General features: G+C 42.2%; 1 protein-coding gene across 2 annotated transcripts in view; it reads left to right on the top strand.

Moving 5' to 3' along the window:
* Positions 1-12,480, top strand: part of TSKS (testis specific serine kinase substrate) — a 42,103-nt gene that overhangs the window by 14,749 nt on the left and 14,874 nt on the right. For both annotated transcript variants that reach the window (XM_040415591.1, XM_040415590.1), the window contains 2 exons: positions 9,596-9,679; positions 10,532-10,830. In XM_040415591.1, coding sequence (XP_040271525.1) covers positions 9,596-9,679; positions 10,532-10,830 — 383 coding nt within the window. The remainder of the gene's footprint in view (positions 1-9,595; positions 9,680-10,531; positions 10,831-12,480) is intronic.

Raw genomic sequence — 12,480 nt, forward strand, 5'->3', positions numbered from 1 at the left:
AGTAGCCCTGCTCCAAAGATCTTCCAGACCCCATAGACGTTAGAATGTTGACCTGCTGAGATCAGTGTAAGGTATGTGAGATGTCGTCAGCTCTAGCCAACTCTGTGGTGAGCGGCGGTCCGAAGGGGAGGCATGAGGATGAGTGGTGGTGCTTATGAGATGATGAATGTGGTAGTACTCATAGAAACATAGAATGTGTCGGCAGATAAGAACCATTTGGCCCATCTAGTCTGCCCAATATATCTGAATCCTATGAATAGTCCCTGGCCCTATCTTATATGAAGGATAGCCTTATGCCTATCCCATGCATGCTTAAACCCCTTCACTGTATTTGCAGCTACCACTTCTGCAGGAAGGCTATTCCATGCATCCACTACTCTCTCAGTAAAGTAATACTTCCTTATATTACTTTTAAACCTTTGCCCCTCTAATTTAAAACTGTGTCCTCTTGTGGTAGTTTTTCTTCTTTTAAATATGCTCTCCTCCTTTACCGAGTTGATTCCCTTTATGTATTTAAAAGTTTCTATCATATCCCCTCTGTCTCTTCTTTCTTCCAAGCTATACATATTAAGGTCCTTTAACCTTTCCTGGTAAGTTTTATCCTGCAATCCATGTACTAGTTTAGTAGCTCTTCTCTGAACTCTCTCTAGAGTATCTATATCCTTCTGGAGATATGGCCTCCAGTACTGCGCACAATACTCCAAGTGAGGTCTCACCAGTGTTCTGTACAGCGGCATAAGCACTTCACTCTTTCTACTGCTTATACCTCTCCCTATACATCCAAGCATTCTGCTGGCATTTCGTGCTGCTCTATTACATTGTCTTCCCACCTTTAAGTCTTCTGAAATAATTACTCCTAAATCCCTTTCCTCAGATACTGAGGGTTTTTACGCCCCAGGTGCATTATCTTGCACTTATCCACATTAAATTTCAGTTGCCAGAGTTCTGACCATTCTTCTAGTTTTCCTAAATCCTTTTCCATTTGTCGTTTCCCTCCAGGAACATCAACCCTGTTACATATCTTTGTGTCATCAGCAAAAAGACAAACCTTACCATCGAGGCCTTTTGCAATATCACTTATGAAGATATTAAACAAAATTGGTCACAGTACAGATCCCTGTGGAACCCCACTGGTAACATGACCTTGTTTTGAATGTTCTCCATTGACTACAACCCTCTGTTGTCTGTCACTCAGCCACTGCCTAATCCACTCAACAATATGGGAGTCCATGCTCAATGACTGCAGTTTATTGATAGGTCTTCTATGTGGGACAGTGTCAAAAGCCTTGCTAAAATCTAGATATGCGATGTCTACTGCACCTTCACCGTCTATTATTTTAGTCACCCAGTCAAAAAAATCTATAAGATTTGTTTGACATGATCTCCCTGAAGTAAACCCATGTTGTTTTTCATCTTGCAATCCATGGGATTTTAGATGTTCCACAATCCTATCCTTTAATAGGGTTTCCATTAATTTGCCTACTATTGATGTCAGACTCACTGGTCTATAGTTGCTCGATTCCTCCCTACTACCTTTCTTGTGAATGGACACGACATTTGCCAATTTCCAATCTTCCGGGACGACTCCTGTTACTAATGATTGGTTAAATAAATCTGTTAACGGTTTTGCCAGCTCACCACTAAGCTCTTTTAATAATTTTGGGTGTATCTCATCAGGCCCCTGTGACTTATTTGTCTTCACCTTAGACAGCAAACTTAGAACATCTTCCTCTGTAAAGATACATGCATCAAACGATTTATTAGTCATCCTTTCTAGTGGAGGTCCTTCTCCTTTTTCTTTTGTAAAAACTGAACAGAAGTATTCATTAAGGCAGTCGGCTAGCCCTTTATTCTCTTCTACATACCTTCCGTCCTTTGTTTTTAATTTAGTTATTCCTTGTTTTAATTTCTTTTTTTCATTTATATATCTGAAGAATGTCTTATCCCCTTTTTTCATAGACTGAGCTAGTTTTTCTTCTGCCTGCGCTTTAGAAGTTCTTATAACTTGCTTGGCCTCTCTCTGCCTAATCTTGTAGATTTCCTTATCTTCATTGCTCTGGTTTTTTTTATAATTACAAAATGCTAGCTTTTTATTTTTAATGATTTGGGCCACTTCTGCTGAGTACCACAGTGGTCTCTTCCTTTTTTTGCTTTTACTGACAAGTCTAATGCAATTTTCTGTTGCCTTCAATAATGCACCTTTTAAGTAGTCCCATTTCTCCTGGACTCCATGTAATCCGTTCCAGTCTGATAAGGACTCATTTATGACTAATTTCATTTTTGAAAAGTCTGTTTTTCTAAAGTCTAAAACTTTTGTTTTTGTGTGGTGGGACTCTTTCACAGTTCTTATATTAAACTACACTGACTGGTGATCACTAGATCCCAAGGTTTCGCCTACAATGACATCATATACCGAATCCCCATTTGTGAATACCAAATCCAAAATGGCCTCCCTCCGGGTTGGCTCCTCAACCACTTGTTGTAGAGATAACCCCAGTAGGGAATTTAGAATATCTGTACTCCTGGTAGAACTTTACTATTTTGGTTTTCCAGTTTATATCTGGAAGATTGAAATCTCCCATAATGATAACTTCTCCTTTCATTGTCATTTTAGCTATTTCTCCAACTAGTAGATCATCTAGTTCTTTAACTTGACCAGGTGGTCTATATATCACACCTACACGAGTTACTGCATGGTTAGCAAACTGCAACGTAACCCAAACTGACTCTATGTTGGCCTCACCAACTTGTATTAGGTTAGATCTAATGCTATCTTTCACATACAGGGCCACTCCTCCTCCTTTCTTGCCTTCTCTGTCTCTTCTGTATAAAGAGTACCCTGGTATGGTTATGTCCCAGTCATTTCTTTCATTAAACCATGTCTCCGTAACAGCCACTAAATCTACATTCTCAGATGCCATTATTGACCCAAGTTCATTGATTTTTTTACCTAAACTGCCAGCATTTGTAGACAGGACTCTGAGCTTATCATTTCTTAACCTCTGTGCTTCTGACCTGTTCTGGCATTGTTTCAGGGGGCAATTGGACTCTTTTATTTTCACTCTTTTGCCCCCCCTTCCTAGTTTAAATACTCTTTCGCAAATTCTTGGAGTTGTTCACTAAGTACATTTGTTCCTTTGAGAAAAAGATGCAAACCATCTTTTTTGTACAGTTCCTTTCTATTCCAAGTAGAGCTATCATGAGAAACCAAGCCAAATCCTTGCTCTTGACACCATTTACCAAGCCATATGTTGAACTCCTTTATGCGCCTCTGCCTATCATTCTGAACATTATGCACAGGCAGAACTTCAGAAAATGACTCACAGTAACTATCATTCTCCAGCACTCCCTGAGGCACACCATGATTTGGGGTCTCCTGCTTATTGGTGGTTGGGGTCCCCTTGGAGTTGGTGAGTTATGGTAAGGTGGAAGGCAGGGGTCCCTGGTAAAACATTGCAATGCTACAGAATGATGAGGCTAGCTTTTGGGTATAACAAATGACAGTTTTTACTAGAAACTTCGGTAGTCTGTAAATACATGTACTTTTAGAAAGCAGGTAAAGTTCTTAAACATAGCGTAAAACAGTATTCCTAAGGCTGCATATAGTAGGAGGTGGACATTAAATAGGTCGCTTCCGAGTCCCTTTCCAGATAAACAGTGTAGTCTTTCCAATCCGGCCAAAGGGGTGCAATTCTCTTTGTCTGTCTGTCTGTCTGTCTGTCTCTCTCTCTCTCTCTCTCTCTCTCTCTCTCTCTCTCTCTCAGTAATACTACAGTACCCTCTGTACAGATGGCTAGTCTGTCTCTTTGGTATGGAAGGGTGTCTGAAGCTTCTAACCAAAACAAATTACAGTGAGGTCCATAGCCTGACACATGCATCACCTTCACTGGCTTTTTCCATGCACTGTTTCCTGTAATGGCTGCTCTACCTTCTATTAGATTCTGTTCTTTTCTCCCTCAGAGGCTGCCACCTATTACAGTCCCTTGTCCTTTTTATTTTTACTAGCTGCTTTTGGCTCACAGGACTGGTATATCTCTGTCTGATGATTCTCCTCTCTTACCAACTCCAACTGCCTCCCTACACAAAGCAGCAGCCCCTTAGGAGGGGAGGGTGGATCAGCCCCACCTAGCAACTGTTTCTGTGAGCAGGCTATTAACCCCATATACAACCGTGTGGAAGGAAAATACAGATTACATACAATTTTAACCCTTTTGCAGTGGCCACTGAGTCACTGCAATTGTGTCTTAGTTAGAGGAGGACAATTGCCTCTTGGCCTCCACTATTTAGGGTACTCTTCAGAACCATCTTGTGTAACCAAAACAACTGGGACCTGAGACAAAAGGGGAATACAACATACCTACCCCTTCTGGTATTTTTGGAGCACTATATAAAACTTGTTTTAGGCTGATTTTTCAAACCGATTATATGCTTCTGTCTACAGACCTTACAGGGAATGCCTTGTATATGTAATTTTAGTGCCTCTATGACTAGATGTAAGTCAGTAGAAGAGAAATAATGGTCCACGTTTACTAATGTGAGAGCACCTGGATTTTGGCATAAATTGTGCCAAAATGTGCTTCCATTTGGCTCATCTAGTTTGAGAAAAAATATCTTTGCCTAGACCAACAAAGGGCTGAGGTTTAAAGGAAAAGGAGTGTATCTTTGTGGGACACAGTCACAAGGAATCCAACCCTGCAGGATTTATTGCAGCTGACATGGTTCAGGTAACTTGCAGTCATAACACAACCCCATTCACTTGCATTAGTTAAAATTACTTGCTCTGTAGGTAGCACTACACCACAATCTTTGTCCATGCATTATTGCTAAAATTGCCATGTAGCTCTGATACTGTACCTCTCCCTGGAACCATTTGTCATGCAGCCAGCACCATCTTGCATGCCCCCGGCTACAAGTCCTCCAAAGGTTGTGCCCTTCTTGGTCTTGAAAAACCCTTATTCCTCATTCCCAAACCCACCCACATATTAGTACCTCACAGTTCTGAGCATTAATTAAATTAATTAATGGCAAAATTTCTGTCTAATACACTGGTCCGATTCCTTTATGGCCTTGGCACAAATCAACGAATTCTTTCCAGTTGTCCTTGGACAATGTATCCGCTATTTAATTATTAGCCCCATATGTGTTTAGCTCTGAATTTTATGTTGTTCAGCATACACCTCAACACCAGATGCCTTTGACTGGCAGAGGCTTACTTTACAGATTATTGACCAACTCCACTAGACCCATGTCCAACAAAAACATAATGAATTTATTGCGAAGGTCCATGGCCCAAAGCTCTACTGCTGTTATAACGGGAAACGGCATAATCAATGTTGTGTTACACAGCAAGCCTATCTTGTCCCACTCTGGTGGCCATGCCCAGATAAAATAACCATCAAAATATCTAACTATGAGTATTTGATCTGACTCTTGATCACCAGACCTAAAATCTTTCTGGTTAAATTTGCTCAAAAACTCTGCCCATACAGCAAGGTGCTCCTTCAGCTGGCTTGTAACCCATATCTTAAAACATGCTTTCTTAATGACAACAGTATACTGTTACAATTGTTTGCAAAAATACCCCCCTCACCCCATTGGAACAATTTTACATACAGGGAGTCCAGTAAAGCCTCTATGTTCCTCACTGACCCCTTACATAGCCCTCTTACCAACTAAACCTTCTGTTTAAAGGCTCATGCACATGACTGTTTTTTGTCCGCATCCGATCCGCATTTTTTGCGGGTTGGATGCGGACCCATTCACTTCAATGCGGCCGGAAAAGATGTGTACACTACACTGTGTGCTGTCCGCATCCTTATGTCCGTTCCACGGCACCCACAAAAAAAATAGCATATGTCCTATTTACGGACAAGGATAGGACTATTCTATACATGGCAGGACATTCCATTCCGCAAAATGCTGAACGCACACGACCGGTATCCGTGTTTTGTGGACTGCAAAAAAACGGCCACAGTTGAGTGCATGAGCCCTTAGGCCTCTTTCAGGATCTGTTTTGGGAAAAACTGATGGTTTTGACGCAAGCTTAATTACTTTTGCCTGAAATTGTGTTAATTGTGTGCGTTTTTTCTATCCGGATTGCATGTGTTTTTCACAAAAAAAAAAAAACCTGAAGAATAACAATCTACTGTACATCTCCTAGTACCCATTAGTGAAAAACAAATTGTATCCTGATTCTTTCCGTTTTTCACGTAAACCCCTTTTACTTCTATGAAGCCAGGGCTGTGTGAAAAACGCACAATATAGAACATGATGCACTCCATATGCTATGTGTTAACTACATGCATCACATCCGGACAGAAAACTTGCTCTTGTGAAAGAGGCCTAAGAGGTTCCACCTTGCCCTCTATCAATCTGGACATTCCATCTTCTGAATCTGCCTTTCTCCTGCTTACTATCACTCTTCTTGAATCAACATTTTGTCTATGAATTCCCCTTACCACACGTACTGCACACATGCTGGAACTTGCATGCAAAACCTCTGTTACAATACCTCTTGTCATAACTCCAACAATCAAACTGCTCTTTACCACTTGACACTATGATCTTGCAAGTTTGCCTATGTGTCACTACTCTCCACATTATCCATGTCCACAAATATATATCCTTGTAGCCGAAACTGAGAACATTGTTACCCACCATTGTCTTTCTGAAGACTCTATCATACTCACTCCAGCTTAACCCTGCATTTATAATAAGATCCATATATTTGACCATGTTAACACCATGCTCTGGCCTTTCCTCAATCGCAACTCTAGAATAGACCAAGAACCCTTTTACCCAATCGATGATTGCTCTTCTACATTCCTTATCGCTCTCCATGCCCACCTCCTTAGCTGCAACCACTTCCCTAGATAGCTCAAAAACATCCACAAACTTCTCTTCTGCTAAGTTACGCACTACCTTCAGCGGCAAGTGGATGTACGGTAATTAGGGGTTATGAAGTATGTGGAGATGTTTTCCTCCACATTTGTCCCCTTATCCTTGCTTACCCTATTCTTCTTGCTTTTCAAAAGCATCATACATTTTTGTAATGTATGCATCATCTTGTCATCATTCACAAGCTCATCAACATCTGTTCAATCATCATCAGATAAAGCAGCGACTGGCTCACCCAGGTCCTGAAGTTCACCCTTCTCCAGCTGGTCGGTCAATACCTATTCCTGCGGAGATGGGTATGGATTGTTCATGATCATGCCATTTTTTCCTGTAGCGGTTGTGTCGCTGAAATCTGAACTTCTGCAAGAATAAGTAGTGCCAGTATCCTGTATATTTGTTTCCTGGTTGATCCACTGAAATATTCTGCTGTGTGTCCTGCTGCCCCTATATTCCCGATGCAGTTCCGGTAAGGGTGTATTACATGAGGCTATACCCAATACCCACTTATGCTGCTTATCCCAAATTGATGACAAACACATTCCCATTAAAAACTCCCTGCCCACTAGCAATGCAGCCTGGAGCAATGTTGGGGCCCCTTTGCTTTGGTCTCCAGTGCATAACATAGTGAACACTTTCTGACCAATGAGCATGTTTGCCACTGGGTCATACATAATGGCCATGGAATTTTGTGTGAAATTGAACGGGTAGCAGGAGCTGTTAAGGGGCTGTCAGAGAACCTATGGTCAACTTCTGGGAACCACAGCCAGCAAACTCAGAAACTACTAGTCTTCCTTAACCACTTGGTAAGAAGCTAATGCCATCCATAGGTACTTCACCAGAGCCCGCCACAAGTCCGGATGGTTTTGACTGCTCGGAACCCAGGTTACATCTGCAGAGTAAATTATCATAAAACTGGTGCAAGCTTGCTAGAAGAAGTTGTACTAGAAGGACTAGGGTACAAAGCCTAGTAGACAAGCATGGTCAAAGCCAGGAGAAACAGTTAGTGCCAAAACAGCGATTTGAGGGATTAATCAAGAAACTAGCTATAGTCAAAATACCAGGAGAATCAGAAGATGGCAATTCAGCAACAAGAGATTAATCCAGAAAACAAGCCACAGTCAGATTACCATGCGTTCAAATGTAGTAGTAATTAGGGATGAACGAATCAACTTCTGATGAAACATCCGAAGTCGATTCGCATAAAACTTTGTTTCAATACTGTACGGAGCGAGTGCTCCGTACAGAATAAGAATGTATTGGCTCCGATGAGCTGAAGTTATTACTTCATAATTGATTTCTACTGTAAAAAAACATTTCCCGAACTCGGGTTCGGTTCCAAGTGCTACTTGAGAAACCTGATTGGTTGAACATCCAGTCTCACAGATAGATTGACCATTTAGGCCATGCACTAGATCATGGCTACAGATGTAGCCGAGCTAAACTTGACTCTGATAACCAAAATAACACTGTTTTGTGTTATCTCCTGACAAAAGCTATTGACATTTTTTACTTAACGCGTTAACCATCAAGTTTAGCTTGGCTGCATCTGTAGGTTTCTGTACATTTCCTGACAGGGGCACTGCATAGAGATATTGAGGGAGTCCCATGACTGACTGAATCTACACATTGTATCTGTTCCAAACTGCTGATGCTGCCTGGGAAGAGTTAGGCCTCTTTCACACAAGCGAATCCCGTGCGTGGAATCTGCTGCGTAAAAGAGAGCCAAGCCCTGTCCCGGACAGCAGAGACACGGACCATTAACATGATTGATAATGCTCCGTGCCTCTCTGTGATCTTTTTACTACAAAATCACAGTGACAACCTTATCCCACTGTGATTTTGTAGTAAAAAGATCACAGAGAGGCACGGAGCATTATCAATCATGTTAATGCTCCGAGTCTCTGCTGTCCGGGACGGGTTCGGCTGTCTTTCACGCAGCGGACTCCATGCACGGGATCCGCTCGTGTGAAAGAGCCCTTAGGCGTCAAGCTGCTGCACAGTGCATAAATACCAGATAAACTACTGGTCAGTGCCGCAAGTGATGTGCCTGTCACCAGGGAACCTGCACCACCACAGCCCAAATCGAGCAAAGATTGCTGGTGATTCAAGGACAGATCTAGTACTTTGGGTTCACCACACCAATGAGACTGGGGGGAATGAAAACACAGCTGAAGGGGCATCAAGCTTGGTGAAAGCCAGCATCTTACCAGGTCTGGCCATTCTACTTGTCTTTTCACAGCTTTCTTGTACCAGCAAATGTCAGTCATTCTCTTAGCACTCTTGCTAGGTGGAGTATTCTCAACTGTCCTCTTCATTTCAGCCCTAGCAGTTGAGTACTTTATAGTCAGTGTCCAGGTAGTCCTGTAGCTCTTCACGTGTAAACTGGCTCACATGGGTTCACTTGCTATTTAAATAGCCATCAAACCCCATCCCTAGTCAATCACAAACTGCAGGTTTTCACACAGTTCCATCCACTATTGCCCTAAGGACAACAATTCTCCAGACACCCTGGAGCCAGCTACCATATGCCCAGATCCTTGATCTTGCAGTCTTCTGGCTCCAGCATCTTCAAACTCCCCTTATTGCTTCTTTTATGAACTTCCAAACTCATCACTTTTTCTTTGCCACACTTGCATGTAGAATTGTGGCATTGTTTTCTGGTTACTATAGATCTCAGTTTCCTGGTTTGTGGTTTTAGACTGAAAGTCCAGGACTATGCGAGAACCTGGAGCAAAGACAACAGGAAGTGGAGGAGCTGGATACGATTTGCAATAAGATGGAGGTAACGTGTGTGGGTGCAGAGAAGATCAGGAAGGATGGTACAGTTTCATAGACAAATTTATAAGTAAAAAAAAAAAGTCAATTTGTAGGCTCCTTATGGAGAAATGTATAAAGGGACCTGTGTTTTTGCATTTTGAAGCTGTCGAATTTACAAACTTTGCGTGGCCCTCCTTTGTCATATAGCCACCATTAAAGTTCCAATAGCTGTCACTGCTTAGTTCTTCAGCAGTACAGGAAGAGTTTATTGCTCCATATATAAGAAGATTTGATATTCAGGAGTATAGAAAAGCTGCGTTGCGCCCTTATGGAGCCAGTAATAACAGTCATATTATGTCATGAAGTTTTTCCTGGAGTAGATATATAACAGATGGCAGGAAAGGACAAGTAAGGGTCTGTTTCTTTTGCCATAATTTAATGGGGCAATGTTAACCATTGGTGTAGGTTCATATGGAGTTTTTTGGAGTAGGTTCTGTGGCAGATTTTCTGGCAGGTTTTTCACCCAAAGGCAGAAGTAGATACAGCAGGAAGAAGTAGTATTTGGGTCCGTTCACACAGCAGATTTTTAAGCTGCTTCTGCCGCTGTTGTTCACCTCAGATGCTGCGGACTAGGTGGTACCGCTAGAGTTTTGGCGTAGTGTCCATGCCAATATTCCTGGGGAAAAACCTGCTGTGTAAAGTTCTTCCTTTATATTTCCGATTCCTTTTGAATCCACTTCTGGCTTTGGCTGAAAAACCTGGAGGAAAATATGCCTCCTCCAAATAACTCCATGTGAACCTACCCTTCTGATATTACATATCTCACATATCTCTAACATAGCTCACAAGCGTCTTACAGTGATATATTCTCTTAAAGGAAAAACTAAGTCGTATTTCTAAGAAGCTGGAAGCCATCTGTGAGAAAAGAGAGAGCCTGAACAATCTGAAATACGAAATTTTGAAAGACATGTCTTCGTTTCAAGGTTTACAACAGAGTGTAGAATCTGTAAATGAAACTTCTCAATTGAGAGATCTGAACAAAAATATGGCCTCCCTGTGCAGTGTTATAAAAGGGTTGCAGCATATCCTGGAAACCACAGGGCACAGAGCACAGCCCAGCAGGGCAGAAGAGAAGCATGACATGACAATACTTATGACTGTGATTGGAGAAATAAGGTAGGTGATGACTATATGACCAGTCAAGGTAGAATTAATACAATGCTAACAAAAGTACACACACCTAGGACAATATAAGGGCTAGTTTAAAAACTGTTAGGCTGGGTTCACACGGGAAAAGGTGCGGGTGCATTGCGGGAACATGAGTGATTTTTCTGCGCGAGTGCAAAACATTGTAATGCGTTTTGCACGCACGTGAGAAAAATCTGCATGTTTGGTACCCAAACCCGAACTTCTTCACAGAAGTTCGGGTTTAGGATCGGGGTTGTGTAGATTGCTATTATTTTCCCTTATAACATGGTTATAAGGGAAAATAATAGCATTCTTAATACAGAATGCATAGTACAATAGCGCTGGAGGGGTTAAAATAAAATTTAAAATAATTTAACTCACCTTAATCCACTTGCTCGCGCAGCCGGCATCTCTTCTGTCTTCTTCTTTGCTGTGTACAGGAAAAGGACCTGTGGTGACGTCACTCCGGTCGTCACATGGTCCATCACCATGGTAAAAGATCATGTGATGGACCATGTGATGACCGGAGTGACGTCACCACAGGTCCTTTTCCTGTACACAGCAAAGAAGAAGACAGAAGAGAAGCCGGGCTGCGCGAGCAAGTGGATTAAGGTGATTTAAATTATAATAATTTTTTTTTTAACCCCTCCAGCTATTATTTTCCCTTATAACAATGTTATAAGGGAAAATAATAATGATCGGGTCTCTACCCCGATCGTCTCCTAGCAACTGTGCGTGAAAATCGCACCGCATCCAAACTTGCTTGCGGATGCTTGCGATTTTCACTCAGCCCTATTCACTTGCGTGATAAACGCACAATATAGAGCATGCTGCGATTTTAATGCAACGCACAAGTGATGCGTGAAAATCACAGCTCATGTGCACAGCCCCATAGAAATGAATGGGTCCGGATTCAGTGCGGGTGCAATGCATTCACCTCCCGCATTGCACCCACGCGGAAATCTCACCCGTGTGAACTCAGCCTTAAGCTGGACATACCTGAGATAACTGTCAGCTGAACATTTAACCAAGTGCAGTAAATGGAAGAAATATGCTGCCAAGCACCTCTAGTGGGGGGGGGAAGGCGTGATTTCCCTGAGAATCTGGCATGCTGGAGTCCAACATGCCCAAGCCTTTTCTTCCCCAACATCTGCATATTAGAAGGTCCATCCGACATAAATCTAATGTGTATGGCTAGTTTACGATGGGACTGTATCGAACTAGCTGCAGTATCAAGCCAGGTGCTTGCAAGGAGAAGCTGAAGTGCCCGTGTAAACAGTAAAAAGGTACCGCTGCAACCTTAAAGTGTAACCGTCATGTTTGCATCAAAAATCTATTTTAGCATATGTTACTGCTGCAGCAGCATTATGCATAAAGCAATCTTTAGTTTCTTCACATACCACTGTTTTTCTTGAGTTTTTCCCTTAGTCACGGCTGTTTAAACATTTACAATATGAGGACCTTCTCAAGATGGCTCCTCTGCCAGTTCTCTGAGGCCAAAACTGCTTTCCCTCACTTCCCATACACACTAGCTGTAGACAGCAGCTCCCTGCCAGCCAATCAGATTGGATTACTGAGAGACACGCCTCCTCACTCTGAAGCCTAATGCAGGCATGCAGTGGGAAGGACCGCCCCTCT

This window comes from Bufo bufo, chromosome 1, assembly GCF_905171765.1.
Source record: "Bufo bufo chromosome 1, aBufBuf1.1, whole genome shotgun sequence".
NCBI classification, from domain to species: domain Eukaryota; kingdom Metazoa; phylum Chordata; class Amphibia; order Anura; family Bufonidae; genus Bufo; species Bufo bufo.